The sequence below is a fragment of the Chanodichthys erythropterus genome, chromosome 2 (assembly GCF_024489055.1).
Source record: "Chanodichthys erythropterus isolate Z2021 chromosome 2, ASM2448905v1, whole genome shotgun sequence".
Lineage (NCBI taxonomy): Eukaryota > Metazoa > Chordata > Actinopteri > Cypriniformes > Xenocyprididae > Chanodichthys > Chanodichthys erythropterus.
In genome coordinates, this window is record NC_090222.1 from 21268568 (window position 1) to 21289406 (window position 20839).

Below are 20839 nucleotides of genomic sequence, written 5' to 3' on the forward strand. Positions count from 1 at the left end.
TCACTGAAATCTCTCTCTCTCTCTCCTTTCTGAGTTGAGAATGCTGACAGCCTCATTTCAATCCGAGTTGTCCAAAAATCCAATAAAAACATTGTTTTATAAAGAACCAGTTAAATGCTCTGTGTACATTACACAAACCTACAACACTCCCTTCCCAGACAGCTTTATTCAGTCGTGACCGCTAGTCGTGACTGCTTTCCTCTGCTTTTCACTTGCAATCTTCAATCACTGCAATCTTTTCTACTCTCTACCTTCCTCTACTGGTCATCACGATGAAGTACAACCATTCTAATAAAGAAAACAACAGGCAACTTGCCACAAGAGATTGAATTATGTTTAATTTACATCAGAGCAAACACAATCTGCAGGCATTCGCACGCAAAGGTACATATTTGTCAATTAAAAGACTCAGACGAATGCTTTGGCATTTGATAAAGGAGAAGTCCCCTCGGTCTAACTCCGAACGCAGCCAAGATTTATAACCTCTCGAGTTGCACTGTTGTTTTACAGCATGTCTTGCTGTTTCTGCATTCAGACAAGAAGAATCACTGGGGCGGCTGCTGAATAAATCGCTTGGCTAATCATTTGTTGTGTTCCCCCTATATCCTTGAGCAATCCCTGTGAATGTTAAACTGTTATGGCTGGACTACCGGTCAGGCGATTCTCATTGGCTGAGTAGCTACGGCATCGACCCATGGCCCTGTCTGTCAAAATTAATTACAATATCCCAAACTCACGTAGAATAAATAATGATACATTCCGATGTGTCTACTTTAATAAGAAAGTAGGATATCCACAAAATCAAATTTTAAATAGGTACGCCACTGATTAGGTCAAGGTCAATGTATTATAAATGTTATACAGCTGTTAGTTCTGGTCAACCATTTTGATCATATAACAAAACTGGACTGTTTTAAGTAAAAAATAAAAATTCTGGACATGATGTATCTGAAAGGACAGTTGTAAATATTAAAGAGATACTGTCAGAATTTACTCACCCTCATGTCATTTCAAACCTGTTTCATTTTTAATCTGTGAAACACAAAAGAAGACCTTCTGAATATTGTATTAGTCACTCTTTTTGATTACAAATAATGGGGAAATTCAAGTGTCCAAAAGGATGTAAAAGCATCATATAAATCAGGGATTCACAATATTTTTTGTCAGGCGAAACCAGACTGTAAAAAAAAAAAAATATTGAAGACGCACCTTCACTCTCTTCTATTGTAGTACGTGAAGCCACCAGTGTGCCAATATGGTGCTGACATCTTAGTTGCATCTCATTTCGAAGGCATGCGTCCTCTGGAGGTCGCATTTGAAGGCTGCATACATCATCGAGGCAGTCTCATTTAAGAGAAGTTACCATTAAATTGCAAAGTAAGAAAGAAATTACAGTATTTTACACCTCACGAGGAATAACAGTAAATTTTATTACGGTTACTTTTTTAAAAATAAGATATCCTTGATGACGTATGCAGCCTTTGGCTTCACTTTTCAGGACTTGTGTGGCACGCTAATGCAAAACATTTTTGACCTAAAATTTAGCCTGAAATACCCCCTAAGGGGCCGTTCACACAGAACGCATTTTTCTATTCCAAAGCGCTACTTTTCCATTGTTTTTCTACTTAAACCCACTAGACGGACGTGCATTATCGCAACGCTCGTGTCTCGCGTCTCGCGTCTCGCGTCTTTTGACCAATCAGAATAACTCAGAGGCGGGGCAAGCAATGAGAGCTTCTGTTTACAGTAGCAAGTTGGTGTGGTAACCGTTTTATTTGTTCGCTGTTGCCGTTATTGCATCACTTCTCAAAAGTGCGTCTCGAGACCCTCACGTTCTGCGCTGCACTTTTTTTTTAAAAACCATTCCTGAGCACTGCGTTTTGTGTTTTTAGACATAAAGACGCGTTCTGTGTTGATGAGCCCTAAGAGTTTAAGATAGTATTTCTTTAATTTAACAACATATTCGCATGTTCACATTTCTCTGATTTAGGTGATGTTCACATGACATGCATGCAATCAAATAAAATATTTCATCTTTTTTATTTTAAAATGATTTATTTTACATGTTTATGATTTAATTGATAAGTTGTCACCAAATCACAAATGAGTCACCTCAAATTAAAATTTCATTATTGGATCATAAGTCATCACTTCTTACAGGTGCATCTCAATAAATTAGAATGTCGTGGAAAAGTTCATTTATTTCAGAAATTTAACTCAAATTGTGGAACTCGTGTATTAGATAAATTCAGTGCACACAGACTGAAGTACTTTAAGTCTTTGGTTCTTTTAACTGTGATGATTTTGGCTCACATTTAACAAAAACTCACCAATTCACAATCTCAATAAATTAGAATACTTCATAAGATCATTAAAAAAAAAGTATATTTTAAACAAAAATGTCAGGCTTCTGAAAAGTATGTTCATTTCTATGCACTCAATACTTGGTTGGGCCTCCTTTTGTATGAATTACTGCATCAATGCAGCGTGGCATGGAGGCAATCAGCCTGTGGCACTGCTCAGGTGTAATGGAAGCCCAGGTTGCTTTGACAGCGGCCTTCAGGACATCTGCATTGTTGGGTCTGGTGTCCCTCATCTTCCTCTTGACAATACCCCATAGATTCTCTATGGGGTTCAGGTCTGGTGAGTTTGATGGCCAGTCAAGCACAGTAACACCATGGTCATTGAACCAGCTTTTGGTACATTTGGCAGTGTGGGCAGGTGCCAAATCCTGCTGGAAAATGAAATCAGCATCTCCATAAATCTTGTCAACAGAAGGAAGCATGAAGTGCTCTAAAATTTCCTGGTAGATGGCTGCGTTGACTGTGGACTTCAGAAAACACAGTGGACCAACACCAGCAGATGACATGGCAGCCCAAATCATGACTGATTGTGGAAACTTCACACTGGACTTCAAGCAACATGGTTTCTGTGCCTCTCCACTCTTCCTCCTGACTCTGGGACCTTGATTTACAAATTAAATGCAAAATTTACTTTCATCTGAAAAGAGGACTTTGGACCACTGAGCAACAGTCCAGTTCTTTTTCTCCTTAGCCCAGGTAAGACGCTTCTGATGTTGTCTTTGGTTCAGAAGTGGCTTGGTACGTGGAATGTGACAGTTGTAGCCCATTTCTTGAAGATGTCTGTGTGTGGTGGCTCTTGATGCACTGACTCCAGCTTCAGTCCACTCCTTTTGAAGCTCTCCTAAGTTCTCAAATCAGCTTTGCCTGACAATCTTCTCAAGCCTGCGGTCATTCCTTTCACTTGTACACCTTTTCCTACCACACTTTTGTCCTTCCAGTCAACTTTCCATGAATATGTTTTGGCACAGCACTCTGCGAACAGCCAGCTCTTTCAGCAATGACCCTCTGTGGCTTACCCTCATTGTAGAGGTGATCTTGAGGATCATCAAGTCAGCAGACTTCCCCATGACTGCTGTTGGGATTACTGACCTAAACCCAGTATTTATACCCTGAGAATGGTAATTTAATAGAACGTGAAATTAAATATTCTAATAATCTGAGACACTGATTTTTTGATTTTGATGAGCAGCAAGCTGTAATCATCAAAATGAAAACAAAAAAGTCTGGAAATATTTTACTATGTCTAATAAATCTAGAATATAGTTAAGTTTTACTTTTTGAATTAAATTACAGAAAAAAATAACTTTTTCATGATATTCTAATTTATTGAGATGCACCTGTATATGAACTTTCACGAATGTGCCATTGAGAGCTAGGGTGGATGTCAAGGTTTTCATTGAATAATGACTTAAGTTTTGGTCTTTTCCCCTCATATAAAGTCTGAAATATTGTTTACAAATCATACAGATTATTTTTAGAGTTCTTTATGTCTTTCTTATTCACTTTCATTAAATCGAAAACAGCAACCCAGATATTCTTTAAAAAGTCTCCTTTTGTGTTCCACGGAAGTAAGAATGTCATATAGTTTGACTTTGAAATGACATGAGGGTAAGTAAATGATGACAAGGTTTTCATTTGTGGATGAACTATTCCTTTAATTCCCACAGCAGCTGAAGTGGCTTTTCGCAGATGGCAATCACATTACACAGTGCGAAGACTTCAGATAATTACGTATCTCCAGGGCTACAATATCCACAGTGTGATAAAAGATCACCAGAGCACTCCTGTGTGACGCAGGCACACTGGAGTATTTCACACAGCATCCATACAGCAGCAGAAAATGTAAACGCAATGCACTTCTAAAAAAGGAGGCTCTCACATGCAGCTTGATTGAATTGATTGATGGAGCTCACATGAACTCATTTCAGACCTCAGATATCAGCATATTTCACTTTGCTGGTTTCATGCCCAGATAATCCATGAGCCATACAGTAGATACTGATGTTGCATGTACAAAACTGCATTTGGTGCTGGAAGTGCCTTAAAATAACTAAAGTATACAGGTACTGTGCATTTGTTTTACACTTCAGCATCGTGCTATCATCATCTTTTTAATATTCAACAGCACCAACGGTGATTTAAAGGTTTAATGATATGAGTCACAATGTTAAATTAATTAGATGCATTATATCAGAGAAAAAACAAAGCACAGATTCTGTCTGTTGCATTCTGGGAGCATGTTCATCCTCATACGGTGCCGATTTAATGACAAGCACACACAAAGCAACCGCAAAATGAATTAGCTCCCTTCAGGCACGCGCACACACACAAATTAACCAGTTTTATACATAAGCCATTGCGTGCATGCAAACAAACAGTTGCACACGCTTACGCTGAAGAAACAGCAGCCCTGGCCTCTCTCCAGAGGAACGCAGGCGGATAAAAGGTTTCCAAGAGGGACGGGCTGACTCATTCAGGGCTCCAAAGGGATTGTGGGTATCCTCAGTCACCCGCCACAGATGCTAAAACTAGAACATGTCCAATTAGTACTCCTCTTCCATTCCTTCGCTGCAGTCTGGCAGGCGTGCGTACAATAGCGCAGCCGCTTTTTTGAAACTTTTCAAAGACGTGCCTACTCTACGGGAGACTTTAAATGAGTCAGAGACCATCCTGATTTTTTTGGGGCTATTATCAGATAAGCTCAACAGATCCCAGTGACAAATTTTACCCCTGAAAGATCGTTTTCCTTTAAATGTGATAAGCGGCATGTCACAGAGCTGCCAGCTTCAGAACGATAATGATGGGTGTAATGATGACTATATTGCAGGGGTGTTTTCTTTGAGGAGGCGAGGGAGAAAGTGCTGCCTCAGAAATTTGCATGAGCAAACTATAAGCAGTTCAAAAGCAAAATGAAACGAAATACGACACCAAATAGTGTCTAAACTACTCATTTTTCTGAAGTAACGCTGTCTGACAGTGACTGCGGCAGATAAAGGTTCAGGCAGCATCTATATAAAAATAATGAAATAAAATAAAAATAACATAAAATAAAATATTTGTGAGTACCTCTGTGTCTTTGAGGCGTTCTTTGTTCCTATGAACAGGGGAGTGGGGCTGATGTCTAGTTGAGGTGTTGTTACGTGCCAATTCACCGTTCTTCACATGGTCTTCTGGGGCAGTTTTGGGCCTTGACCAAGTAGAGATGTTTTCTGCACACAGGATGATACCAGTTTTCATACATTCACTATTCACCATTAGTAACATTTTTGGACACTGAACGTCAAATAAAGCTTACAATACCATAAATCAGACTATAATATCATATATGATATAACAAGAGGACACATTTTGGCAAGCTGAACTAACACACATCACACATTTCAGAGGAGACAGACAGTGCCATATTCTTGCCTGTATTCAATGCCTGCGTGTGGCTGTTGGTGATGTGTTGGGCTGCCTGGCACACATTATGCTGAAGGATACTCAGGCATTCTCCCAGACAGCTGAGTGTGGCTGCAGACGTGGCTTTGAGCAGGAGCAGGTCCTGATCCAGGGAAGACAGCGGCCCGCGGCTCGGCAAGGACTCGATGGAATTCACCAGGTTCTTCTGTTGGCCCTCTGCCTGGGACATGACCTAAAAAGCCAGGTCAACAGACAGACTTCTAATCGATTCCATTTGGACTTCAAAAACATCTTAATTAAATCAATTTGAACAGCACACATTTGTATTTAGAGCTACTTCAGTTGGGCTTTTCATTATCTACAGAACAGACCTCGAGTAAATGAATCCTTGATTAGAATACACTTAAAATCTAGAATTAGTTCTCTAATATTTAGACAGGCACATGCTGCCAGCTAGTATACAGCATTGGTAGCTCATTTTACTTCTGTAAAGTGAAATATTTCTGTAAATCTGAATATTCAATAAGAAAAAAAAACTAGAGCATGATCTAATTTTATTCTTTAAGAATTGATTAGATCATGAAAAGTAGGTGTTCCAAAAGTAAAGCCATTTCAGAGCTGGAGCAAGTTTTTTTTTTTTTTTTTTTTTCATATTGACTTAAACATCAAAGGAATGTAAAAAATGTAACATTATTATTATAAACAAAAAGGAAGGACAACTGATAAAAGAAACAAAAAACACATGCAACATGACGTGCATATAATTTATGTATACACACATACCCATGTTGAACGGTGAAAACAGCTTATTATTCTTGTGGAACCTGTGATAAATTTATACATATAGTACATTTATGCATTACAGCTTCCACAAGAATATTAAGCAGCACAACTGTTTTCAACATTAATAATAAGAAGAAATGTTTCTCAGGCAGAAAATCAGAATATTAGAATGATTTCTGGATCATGTGACACTGAAGACTGGAGTAATGATACTGAAAATACAGCTTTGCCATCACAGAAAGAAATTACATATCAAAATATATTACAAATGTAAAATGTTGATTAAACAAATGCAGCCTTGGTGAACAGACACACACTACTTTAAATAATGAAGAAAAATAACAGACATTGAGGTAAAGTAGAAATGAAAAGTGTAGTACAAATAATCTAATATTGTGGCTTTTACTCCAGGTGTCTGATTTAGAGCAGAATGAGACACCTGTAATCCCCCCAGAGTGAAAGTAATCTCCTGGATTAGCTCAATCCGATCTTCCCAGTGTTCAAAACAAACCACATCCGGTCAACTACAAATCCCTCTCACTGAGAATATATATCATATTTGTGTATATGTTGCTCAGTTTACCCTTATTAAGTGTTAATGAACATTTCGTGATGTGATTGTGAAGCAAGTCGTGAGGGAAAGTTTGTAGTGTTTGCCACCCCCGTTTGAGTCTGTCATGAAGGTAATGACCAGGGCTTTTGTGGTAGTGTGGATATTGGGCAGCTGTAATGAAAAGCAGACAAATAGGCAAAGAGGAGCAGAAACTTGCAGGATGTGACTCATCAATGTAGGCCGCTCTGTACGTGCATATTTCTCTCGCTCGCTCTCTTTCTCTCTCGTCCCTCCATTTCAACACTTCAGTGATTGCAACACTATTACAGCACAGCTGTAGTTTTAATAGAAGAAACATATACGCACACTTAAAAGGAACATTAGAGTCTCCTCAAGATATCTGCCTCTCTGAAACCAGTCAGGTTTGTCTAAATATGCAGTGTTCAGGGTAAATGAGTAACATTTTAAACAACTTTTCAATGAACACAAAAACAATTTCCAAAATGTTTTATGTAACATTTGTTTAACTTATAACATGAAAGTAAGGTTAATAATATAACTTAAGAGAACAACATTTTCAGTTTTTTCAGTGTGGTGCAAAAATGAGTACACCCCACAACAAAAACTACTACATCTAGTACTTTATATGGCCTCCATGATTTTTAATGACAGCACCAAGTCTTCTAGGCATGGAATGAACAAGTTGGTGACATTTTGCAACATCTGTCTTTTTCCATTCTTTAAGAATGACCTCTTTTAGAGGTGCTGGATGGAGAGTGATGCTCAACTTCTCTCTTCAGAATTAACCATAGGTGTTCGATTGCCCCACATAAGGACACTGCCACCACTATGTTTCACTGTATGCATTTTTCTTTGTATTCCTCTACTTTGCAACACCATACAGTTTTGAAACATCACTTCCAAAAACATTTATCTTGGTCTCATCACTCCAGAGTATAGAGTCCCTGTAGTCTTCATCTTTGTCAGCATGGGCCCTGGCAAACTCTAGGTGGGCTTTTTTGTGCCTGGGCTTTAGGAGAGGCTTCTTTCGTGGACGGCACCCATGCATGCCATTCCTCTGCAGTGTATGCCGTATTGTGTCATGGGAAATAGTCACCCCAGTTTGGCTTTCTGCTTCTTTAGATAACTGCAGTGAACTTGCATGCCGATTTTCTTCAACCCTTCTCATCAGAAGATGCTCTTGTTGAGGTGTTAACTCCCGTGGATGACCTGGACGTCTCTGTGAGATGGTTGCAGTTCCATCTTTTTTACATTTTTGTACCACTTTTTCTACAGTATTCTGACTGATAAGTAAAGCTTTGCTGATATTCTTGTAGCCTTTACCTTTCTGGTGTAAAGAAATTATTTTCTTTCTCAGGTCTTGTGACATTTCTCTTCCATGTGGTGCCATTGCTGACAGCATGAAATGGGAAGGGGTTTTAATACCCTTTTATAGTCTACTGTCTGCTGGACACCTGTGTAATGAATTATTAAGACTCACCTGTGGTTGAATTCTTGTTAAATTAGACATTTGTAATCTAAAATTTAGCTTCGCTCCAGAGACTTTCAATGGGGTGTACTCATTTTTGCATCACCCTAATTTGAGTAAAATTTTGTTCTCTAAGTTACATTATTATCCTTACTTTCATGTTATAAGTTAAACAGATGTATATAAAACTTAGTCTTGTCAACATTTTGGAAATTGTTTTTTGCATTCATTGAGATATTGTTTAAAATGTTTCAAAGGGGGTGTACTCATTTACACTGAGCACTGTATTAATAAACACTAAGAAACAAATATGATTATACAAAATATGCACATTCACCGTTCAAAAGTTTTAAAGATTTTTTACAAGTCAATAAGATTTTTTTAATGAAACAAGGCTGCATTTATTTGATCAAAAATACAGTAAAAACATTAATATTTTGAAATATTATTTATTATCTGTTGCTGTCTGTCCATTCTCACCAAGAATGATGACTTTCAACTCAACTCTCAACTCAGCTTTATTTATATAGCACCAATAAAAACAACAATTTTTGACCAGGGTGCTGTACAGTATAACAAACTAACACCATGTACACCATAAATCACAGCGCAAAACAAACCAGACACAGCACACTTTAATGACAATTAAAAGCCAGCGAAAAAAAGATGGGTTTTGAGTTTTGTTTTAAACTCATGTAGTGTAGAGGCAGTTCTAATAAAAACAGGTAAACTATTCCAGAGTTTTGGTGCAGCAACAGCAAAGGCTCGTTCTCCTCTTGATTTCAGTCTAGCCCGAGGAACGTTTAACTGTCTCTGGTTGGAAGATGTAAGAGACCTTCCAGGATTATAAACAGATAGTAAATCGGTAATATATACCGGAGCTAGACCGTTCAGAGCTTTAAAAACCAGCAACAAAACTTTAAAATCAATTCTGTAACGAATTGGGAGCCAATGCAAAGATATAAGTACCGGGGTAATATGCTCCCATTTGCGCACACCAGTAAGGAGCCTAGCAGCAGCGTTCTGTACCATTTGGAGACGGTTAAGAGATGCTTGGTTAATACCTATATAAAGAGAATTACAATAATCAAGCCTTGTTGATATAAAAGCATGGATGAACCTTTCAAAGTCCTTAAAAGAAAGAAATGGTTTTACTTTAGCTAAGACTCTAAGATGGAAAAAAACTGGTTTGTCAAATTTTAGACCATTATCAAAATACACAACCAAGTTCTTCACTAGTGGTTTCACACATGAAGACTTCCAAGCTTCCGAGGATTCAAATACTATAATCTCTGTTTTGCTTTCATTGAGGTGAAGAAAATTTAAGGACATCCAGGCCTTAACATCTGCTAGACAAGCCACCAAAGTATCCCAACCCCAATGATCAGATCCCAGGGGCAGATAAATTTGGGTATCATCAGCTTAACAGTGGAAGGAGATAGTGTGTTTCTTAAAAATTTACCCCAGGGGAAGCATATACAAGGAAAATAAAATCGGTGCGAGAATGGAACCTTGGGGGACACCACACATAAGAGGAGCTGCATCCGAGATAAATTCACCAATACCAACGGAGAACCTTCTGTTATTAAAATAGGATTGAAACCATTTAAGGGCATTTCCCTGAATGCCCACCCAGTGCTCCAAATGAGAGAGCAGAACAGAGTGGTCAACTATAACTATAAAGATAAGTATAACAATAAATATATTAGCGTCCATACCAGTGGAAGATAACGTTCTGTTTATTCTAAGTGCATGCTGCAGTTTTGTCATCTGCTACATTAAATGCTTGAGCTCTTTACAGGGTTAGTTCACCCAAAAATGAAAATGTCATTAACTACTCACCCTCATGTCGTTCTAAACCCGTAAGACCTTAACGGAGGTCTGATGGCCGATTTCAAAACACTGCTTCATGAAGCTTTACGAATCTTTTGTTTCGAATCAGTGGTTTGGATCACGTATCAAACTGCCAAAGTCACATGAACAATTAATTTCGTAACACTTATGACGCAACAAAGCCTTGTTTACTGAAATCATGTGACTTTGGCGATCCGAACAACTGTTTACGAAAGATTCGTAAAGCTTCGAAACAGTGTTTTGAAATCGCCCATCACTAGATATTGTTGTCATTATTTTGTTTTTTTGGCACACAAAAAGTATTCTCGTCGCTTTATAATATTAAGGTTGAACCACTGTAGTCACGTGAACTGTTTTAAATATGTATTTAGTAGCTTTCTGGCCATTTTAATTTTCTTGCTGTCAATGCAGGCCTCACTGAGCCATCGGATTTTATTAAAAATATCTTAATTTGTGTTCCGAAGATGAACGAAGGTCTTATGGGTGTGGAACGACATGAGTAATTAATAAGAGAATTTTCATTTTTGGGTGAACTAACCCTTTAAAGCAAGATGGATTCTGATTGGCTGTCAATGTTTTTATCATTCATCAACCAAAAAAATTTTTCTGAAAGTTACAATGATTATCTATTCTTATAGTTTTGGTGTGGACTCTGATACTCTTTTATATTTAGAACAAATTTTTTTGAGCTAGCTATATCTTTATCGTAATCTTGTAGTTGTTGCCCTTGGTGTGAATGGTAGGCTACTTTACATGGAAAAGGGCTGTGTGAAAATAATCCAACATTTTCCTTATGTATTCTATGGACAAAACAAGGTCATACAGGTTTAGAAAACATGATGTTGAGTAAACGATGACAGATTTGTGGTTTTCTAGTGAACTATGCCTTTAAATGTGGTTTCACAGGTTAGACTGTGTTTGGTCCCACAGACATTGACGTCATCTTTAAATAATTCACTGAAACAGGATATCACTGCCGGCTCTCTCTACAACAAGTGAAAGACTTTAGGGGTTTTTATAATAACTGCCCTGTCTGTCTGCTACCGCATGGCAAACTTTGAGCAGAGAAGAGATTTTGAGGTTGTTCATAACCCAGCTCTCATATAAAATTGATCAGTCTCTTTATTCTCTCCCCTTGAACCGTTTCTCTTTTTGAGTGAGTATTAAAGGAAAAAGACAAGCATCACAGCTGTCACCCGCTCTCAGCACAGAATTCCCAAGGATCTCTGCACACAGGTTTAGTACTGATCAAGATTCAGGAGCTGAGAGATCAAACACGCACAAAACTGTTGCATAATGCTGAGTGAAAAAAGACCAAAATAGCATTAAAGGGCATATTGCAGGTTAGAGCTTCAGTGATTCAATGTATAGAAAATAATGTATGAAATAGATTTTCTTGAAAAAACAAGTATAACTACGTTACATAGTCTTCTGGAGTAATTTTTGTGAGAAAAAAATTTACTTCCGCATCTGAAAAAAATCGGAAGTGACGTAACTGAAGGGAGCGCAATCAATATAAACAATAGGAAAACAATGGATCGCAATGACAGTTCGGACGCTGAAGAAATTGTAAATGTTTATTCATACTCGTATAACAAACCACAGCCATACAATAAGCCTGCTATGTGTTTAAAAGAGCAGGGACAGGCCAGGAATAGACAGAATAACGGTCAGAGGAGACAAATTGAGCTGTGGTTTATGTAACACTGTTCTCAGATCACAATATTGTACAGATTATTATGAATCAGGCAAAAGCAAAGCTATTGGTCATCTAGGACTAACCTTATTGATTAACAGAAACTAATAAACTTCCTTAATATCCGTCCGGACTAACGTTACATGATATAGCGGTTTCTCATCACGACTGATTTGGTAACGTTAGTTAGCAAATGCAAAATAAACAAAAGACTTACAGTGCACAGTTCACGTTTTCATCTCTCTGATGGATCCGTGATCATGTCTCCCGCCGGCGAACGATCATAAGTAGGCTAGTGTTACTGTATGTGTTTCATGTTATCCTTTATTCATTCATTATGTTTTATGAGTTTATTCTGTGCCGATCACTGTGTGGGGATGCATATGACGTCATGATTATGTAGTTGTGTAAACTTGAATGTATAGGCTATATATACGTTTATAGTCAAGTTTATATACATTGTATGAATAAAATTGGAGTTCATTACCAGCACATTTCAAAACTGTTTTGTGTGAGTGTGAGACTGTATGCATTTGTGTACATCATTTGTATTCATCAGTGTTGAAATTGATTCAAAGGTGCCCTAGAATCAAAAATTAAATTTACCTTGGCATAGCTGAATAACAAGAGTTCAGTACATGGAAAAGACATGCATTGAGGGAGTGCGCGATTTAAAGGGGCCGCGCGCTGAATCGGTGCATAGTTAATGATGCCCCAAAATAGGCAGTTAAAAAAATTAATTAAAAAAAAATCTATGGGGTATTTTGAGCTGAAACTTCACAGACTCATTCAGGGGACACCTTAGACTTATATTACATCTTGTAAAAACTGGTTCTGGGGCACATTCAAGTAAAAACGGTGAAGAAGCATCGCGTGTGTAAGTTTATTCATTTAATATAATAATTTACAGTAGTATTACAATGTTGAACTCCATCATATCGCCGGGATGATAATCCTCCGGTCTATAATGAACGCATTTTTCGAAGCAGATGCAGAAGCGAAGTCCGTTCTCTTCACCTGCTCAAAACACCCCAGCACGGAAGATAGCTGCGTCCTTTTTTCTTGTTATTAAACCTCTGGACAGGCTGGAGTTTGTGCAACCTCCACAAACACAATAATTTACCATGATGATGATAAATAGAATACAAAAACTACCGAAAACACACTGACTCACGACCGCTGTCACTGAATTCCAGCCTACTGCAGGGAGTCAACACGACTTCCTTTAGTGACGTAAAATGACGCGATTAAAATGACGTGGTTTTTATAGAGACCGTCACTTTATCTACTAAATTCATGCCCTTATGTCCTGCAAAACATTTTTAAACCATGCAGTACCTTTTTATATGCCATTTTTGTACAAGGTTATACATTCATCTCGAAAAAAATGTTTAACCTGCAATATGCAATATGTATGATTTTCTTACTAACATGGAACACAAAAGAAGAAACTTTAGTGTTTAGCACATTAGTTAATGAAATGCAGCTGACGCAGGTTTGGTTCTGGCCAATTCCTCATAATTCCTTTATTTTTTCCTTCTCTCAGGGTATGTTTCTCATGAAATGAACAGAAAATCTATTTCTTGTATTCCAGCTACACTTTTTACCTCCCCCTCTCTGGTTCCTCCTTCACAAAATCAGTCTTTCTTGTCATGTCTTTTTCATTTTTCACCGTCAAAATGTTCATAAGGTTACAATTCTCTCAGTCACTCTCCATCACTGTCACTTTTACACACACACACATAATTATTTTTCTCTCACTTGCTCTCTTTTAGGACATGCAATGCCACAGGATTCAAAGTTTTAGACCTTTTGAAAGTTTGGGGTCTGTAAGTCTGTTATGCTTTTTATTTGATCAAAATACAGTCAAAACAATAATTTGTGAATATTTTTTACAATTTTAAATAACTTTTCTATTTGGGTATATTTTAAAATGTATTCCTGTGATGCAAAGCTGAATTTTCAGCATCATTACTCCAGTCTTCAGTGTCACATGATCCTTCAGAAATCATTTTAATATGATAATTGTTGCTCAAGTAAAATTTCTTCTTATTATCAATGTTGAAAAACAGTTGTGCTGCTTAATATTCTTGTGGAAACAATATACTTTTTACAGGATCCTTTGAGGAATAGAAGGTTCAAAAGAACAGAATTTATTTGAATTTTAAATTGTTTGTAACAAGTCTTTTCTGTCACTGTCACATCAATTTAATGCATCCTTGCTAAATAAAAGTATTCATTTCTATAAAAAAAAAACCTTTTGAACAGTAATGTACATCCCTTTTAAACCACAATTTTCGATCTAAATTTGTAGTATATTTTGCAGACATGTTTTTAGAAGCAAATATTCAACTTTATGCCTCAAGAATTCACTACTGTACAGAAAGTACCAAAAAGGAAGGTGTTTGATAATAAAATGAGAGTCAAATAATGTAAACTCAATGTTGCATATGGTTTTCTTGAAGTTATATACAGTATACAAATTCTGTTATGCAGAAAACATTCCATCTACGAATCACTGGAATATCTGATTATGAATGGTCAATCACAGCATTCTGCAGTTACATATTTTTGTAAATGATTATGCAAAATAAACCTTTAAGACCAAGTCCTGATCACCTTGAAACAAAAACAGACACATCAGCACATCCCTATGAAAGCGATCATTTCTAATACTGGCTAATGATTTATGTGTGAATGCAATTTCCACTCACACTTGTTGAGGGGAAACAGTGTGACTAATTGCACATCAAGCCATGGATAAAAATAAATACTGCAGGATAATTAAAATGCCAACAGTTTCACACAACTATAACAGCAGTCACTTCAATTCAAGGAGCCTTTCAAAACCGTATCTAGAGGTGATGCGTGTCATTTCTTTCAATTCTGCAATAATTTCTATTACAGCTTAAAATCCAGGCTATACACTACTATTCAAAAGTTTGAGGTCAGTAAGATTGTATTTTTATTTTTTGAAAAAAAAAATGAATACTTTTATTCAGCAAGGATGTATTAAATTGATCAAAAGTGACTTAAATGCTGTTCTTCTGAAATTTCAAAGAATCCTGAAAAATATTATGCAGCGGAATTGTCTCAATATTGATAATAAGAAGGAATAGTAGTATAATATATAACAATATTACTGTTTTGCAGTATAAATGTAGCTTTGGTGAGACTAAAACAACCATTAAATGTTAAAATTCCTTACCGACTCCAACCTTTTGAATGCTAGTGTGAGTAACTAAGCCATTTGTAGGTTGTTTCCACAAATGAGTATAAATTCTGTGGAGCTATCACAACATTGAAATGTTTGTTTGAGCATCACAAGTCCCGACACAGCAATATTGATTCAACCAATGGCGTGAGATGGGGGCAGGACTGTCTATGTAGCCGACCAATGGCAGATGGGGGAGTGTTCCGAAAACTGGTTTGAAAACAATCTTTAATTTTGCATAAGTATTTTTCAGTTTTGGGACTCTTGTGGTGCAGACAAGAAAACTTTAAACATCAAAGACTATAAGTTAATACATCTACAGAATATGTAGAGCTGATGGAGGGGATAACATTTTTTAGCCAAACCTCAAAATGTATGGCAAAAGATTTCCACCTGCTGAAAAAAGTATTAGAGATGAAAGAAAAAAAAGCAATGCATCTCAGTTATCTCCAGTCGGCAGGGGAGAAGAGGTCGCTTTATGTCTGGACTTATTTTCAAAAGCACATGCGCTAGCCACATCTTTGAGTGACAGCCCAAAGATTACCTTCTTTGTGCTCCATATCAGCAGGTGTAAATGGGCCAGGGTGAGTTTAAATATGTGTATTGGAGTGGATTGGCTCCAGGACCAGGAAAGATTGGGACCAGGAAAGATTGGCTTGACTGAAGACGAATGAGAGGACGACTGAATCCACCACAAAAAAGAGAATGTCATTTAACTATTGGTCTCACTTTAGAGGGACAGTTACCCAAAAATGTAAATGCTTTCATTATTTACTCATCTTCATGTCCTTCCTAGGAAAGTCAGATTTATATAGATACAGGTTTACAATGACATGAGGGTGAGTAAATAATGATAGAGTTTTAGATTTTATGTGAACTATCCCTTTAAAAACGCTTGCCAACTTTACACCCAGTAATATATACGCTGGCAAGATATTCAGAGAGATTGCTAATAATAATTTCCACCTCACTGCTTAGATGCACACACATTTTGAAAGCACATTTTATGAGTCTCAGCTGGTTTCCAATGACTTGCTGCATGTTTCCTTTGTACTGTCAGTGAAAGTGACAGTGTTGTCTAATTCGAGGACAAATATGTGGCCTAAGAGCCAGAAAAAGCAGCTGGTTGTCATGAAAATGTCACACCAGGGCAGAGTCATAGAAACTGACAGTTTAAAACACAGTAAAAAGAAAGTTTCTTAGATACAATTCATTGATAAATGTGATGGACCTTGCAAAAATAAAAGCTATATGCTTTTATGTAAAGGTCCATTTATACTATATAAAGGAGTGATATTATGAAGACAATATTTTTTTTACATATGTTTGCAAAATTAAATGGGAAGGCTTTCCACAAGGTTTAGGAGTGTGTTTATGGGAATATTTGACCATTCTTCTATAAGCGCATTTGTGAGGTCAGGCATTGATGTTAGACGAAAAGGCCTGGCTCACAGTCTCCGCTCTAATTCCCATCCAAAAGGTGTTCTATCCGGTTGAGGTCAGGACTCTGTGCAGGCCAGTCAAGTTTCTCCACACCAAATTCGCTCATCCATGTCTTTATGGACCTTGCTTTGTGACAGTCATGTTGGAACAGGAAGGGGCCATCCCCAAACTGTTTCAGTTGTACAAAATGTCTTGGTATGCTGAAGCCTTAAGAGTTCCTTTCACTGGACCTAAGGGGCCAAGTCCAACCCCTGAAAAACAACCCCACACCATAATCCCCCTCCACCAAACTTTACATTTGGCACAATGCAGTCAGGCAATCACAAAACCCAGACTCGTCCATCGGATTGCCAGACAGAGAAGCATGATTCATCACTCCAGAGAACACGTCTCCACTGCTCTAGAGTCCAGTGGCGGCGTGCTTTACACCACTGCATCCGACGCTTTGCATTGCACTTGGTGATGTAAGGCTTGGATGCAGCTGCTCGGCCATGGAAACCCATTCCATGAAGCTCTCTACGCACTGTTCTTGAGCTAATCTGAAGGCCATACGAAGTTTGGAGGTCTGTGGCTATATTGACTCTACAGAGAGTTGGCGACTTCTGCGCACTGTGCGCCTCAGCATGCAACTTCGTGACTGAGTTGCCGTTGTTCCCAATTGCTTCCACTTTGTTATGATACCAATAACAGTTGAACATATTTAGTAGGGAGGAAATTTCACAAATGGACTTGTTGCACAGGTGGCAATATCACGTTACCACGCTTGAATTCACCGAGCTCCTGAGAGTGACCCATTCTTTCACAAATATTTGTAGAAGCAATCTGCATGCCTAGGTGCTTGATTTTATACACTTGTGGCCATGAACGTGATTGGAACACCTGAATTTAATGATTTGGAGGGGTGTCCCAAGACTTTTGGCATATATATGGTATATATATGGAGAGCGCTGACCTCTTTAACCGGGTTTGCTGGGAGGCACGTCATGTCAAAAAATGTGGCCGGTGCAGTATCACGGTGTATACGCTGGATGGGTTTATAATAAGCGAGATGCTCGAGTTCACTCTAGATAGAGTGTTACCTACTCAGTTGCTTACTCTCATGACACATAGCAACACAGCTAAAAGTATTTCTAATATGTTGGACCTTTAATTGAAAGTAGCCTACATTTACCTGTTGAGACATACCGTCACAAGGCCCCATAACACCTGTGATCGTGATGTTTGAGTTGAGGGAGGTTCGACGCGCAAATGGGGCGTTTGCAAAATATGCTGTATTTTTGTAATTCTGCTAAATGCCACTAGTGTCACAGAAATTACATACTTAATGGGCATCAGCTTAGGACACACTAAAAGACTCAGATCAGATAAAATAAGAAACACCATGGCATCAATTTAAATGTATGCTATTTTTTAATTAAGAATCAAAAATAAGTATATATATATATATATATATATATATATATATATATATATATATATATATAGAGAGAGTTGTCAAAAGTACCGACTTCGGTACCAATCGGTACTGATATTTTAAAAATGTGAGGCTTTGAGCGCTGTTGTGCAGATTTGTAACACATTATATATATATATATATATTACACACACACACACACTTATTATTAGTATTATTAGTAGTAATTTATGTACTACATCAAAAGAAAAATTCAAGTATTACCCATGCAAAAAATGTTCAGTCTGATTCAGCAGTTTGAGGTGTTATGCATTTTCATAGCACAAGCAGTACTAGGCAAGTTACGTGTCAAAGTTTAATACTTTGGGTTAGGAATTCTTCCAAATCTTAAGCATAAGCAATAGTTATAGTGATGTAAGTCTTAGCAATTAGCACTAAGTACTGTAATCAAGAAATTGGAATTACTGTCATTTCATTCAGTGCTGAAACATGAATGAGAAAGTGTAATTCGCGTAATTCTCTGTAAAAAACTAACAATTTCTAACATCCTCACTCCATTGTGAGGTATCACTGCAACAATGTCAAAACAATGTGATGACAGAAGCTTCCTGCTGAACAGCCACTTTCTGATGCTGACGCAGCACTCGCAGGCCAGCTGAGGTTGAGACGTTCCATAAGGGAGTCAGCTCAACACTGCCAGTGCTGCATATTGAACCTTTGTCAAGCCTTCAAAGCTTAAAGCAAGAGACAGTGTGCTATGTTTAATAACTAACAATATGTGAAACCCAAAACTCCTGAGCAGAACAGACAAACAACATTTTACAGTATATTTAACCCTTTGATGCATAACTACTACTATCTATAATAATCTATAATTATCTTTAATCATTAATCAATAATTTACATCCAAACCAAGTTTCTATAAATTTATATTTATATCTAAATCTCTCTCTCTCTCTCTCTCATATTATATTATATATTATATATATTATATTTTATTATATTATATTATATTATATTATATTATATTATATATATTTTATATATCCATTTGAAAGTACTAAATATATTATTTTATGTTATATATACACTTTATATTTATATTATAAACAAATGGAATAGATAAATATTTTATATTTAATAAATATTATAAAATGTTTTTATAAAATATTTTCATTATTTGAATACTAATTTAATAAAAAATACATTGCTAAAAACAAAATTAGTAATTATTGTGGTGGGGCTAGTGCAAATATTTAAAAAAATATATATTAAAAAATCTGAACTTCTAAAAAATTCTGCATCCAAGGGTTAAATCAAATAATTAATAATTTGTTTAGTTATTTAATAACAATGGCTAGCTGGCTCTGTCTGACGCTGTCCATACCTCTTTGACCTGGTGCAGTCCTGCAGGGTGCTGACTGCAGGCCCGGTTGCTGGCGGTGGGGGACTTGTGGTGGGTGATGGTGATGACAGAGGAGGGCGTCCCGTGCTGAGGGGTCTGTCTTTGGGTGGAGATGGAGGAGCACTGTGGGACGGGGTGTGGGTGCAGGGAGAAGCTGCGGGTCCGGCCGGATGAGGAGGAAGAGGAGGTGTTGCAGGAGGAGGAGGATGTGCAGCCCTGAAAGAGACAGCAGCAATGGGAGCAGCAGGAATGAGAGGGAGAGCAGGCGCCCAGGCCTCGCTTCCCCACAGGCACAGAAACCGGCCCTGCGCCACCAGCACGGTTTGCCATCACGCAAAAGAGCATCGTCGGCCTGACACGGCCAAGACAGCAGCCACATACAGACAGGGAGGGGGAGAGGAAGCAAGGGCAGTGCATGGTGGGAGTGCAATATGAGACGGCAGAGAGAGGAGGAGAGAGCTTCCTGTGCAGTACTGTTCTCCGCAGCAGAGAGATAAAGGTTGTCACTCGTTTGAAATGCTTTCATCTCTAAAAGCTCTCTGGTACAACCTGAGAACTGCAATCTCATTCCATCAAAGCTAATCAGAGACATCATTTTTCCATGATTCACAAAAGCATTTAGTGCGCTGCTGATGAAAAATGCACAAAAGAAAGTGTCTAATGCATGCTTTCACAAATGTCATTAAATTGCAAGTCTAACTAGATTTATACTTTTTTTTTTTTAAGACAATGTGCAAAACTTTCTTCTACAATGCTTCTGGGGATACTCAAGAGTTGGGAGTGTTTACTGCACTACTTCGTGGCTTCTACAAAAGATCTTTCAATGATATTCTCATCCATATTTTCAGCATATTTCAAATGCTGTTCAAAAACATGAAGCAGCACAACTGTGTTGTTTCTCGATGCTTTGTTTCATGTGACACTGAAGTAATGATGCTGAAACCATTATAGAAATTAATTAATTAAAATTGTAATAAAAATAATTCATAATTTTACTGTTTTTACTGTATTTTTGATCAAATAAACGTTCCTTTGAACTTTCTTTTCATCAAATTGCTCCTAAAAAAGTATCAAGGTTCACAGCACAACTGTTTTCAAAACTGATAATAATAAGAAATCAGCATATTAGAATGATTTCTGAAGGATCATGTGACACTGAAGACTGGGGTACGAAAATTCAGCTTTGCTGAAAATTATTTTTTTTTTCCATACCTGTTGCTGTC

General features: G+C 37.5%; 1 protein-coding gene across 1 annotated transcript in view; it reads right to left on the minus strand.

Moving 5' to 3' along the window:
* The window catches only part of osbpl10b (oxysterol binding protein-like 10b), a 69445-nt gene that overhangs the window by 33782 nt on the left and 14824 nt on the right, over positions 1–20839 (minus strand). Inside the window, exons 4-6 of the mRNA XM_067404745.1 lie at positions 19599–19832; positions 5775–5997; positions 5430–5572 (exon numbers count right to left, since the gene is read on the minus strand). Of these exons, the coding sequence (XP_067260846.1) occupies positions 5430–5572; positions 5775–5997; positions 19599–19832 (600 nt within the window). The remainder of the gene's footprint in view (positions 1–5429; positions 5573–5774; positions 5998–19598; positions 19833–20839) is intronic.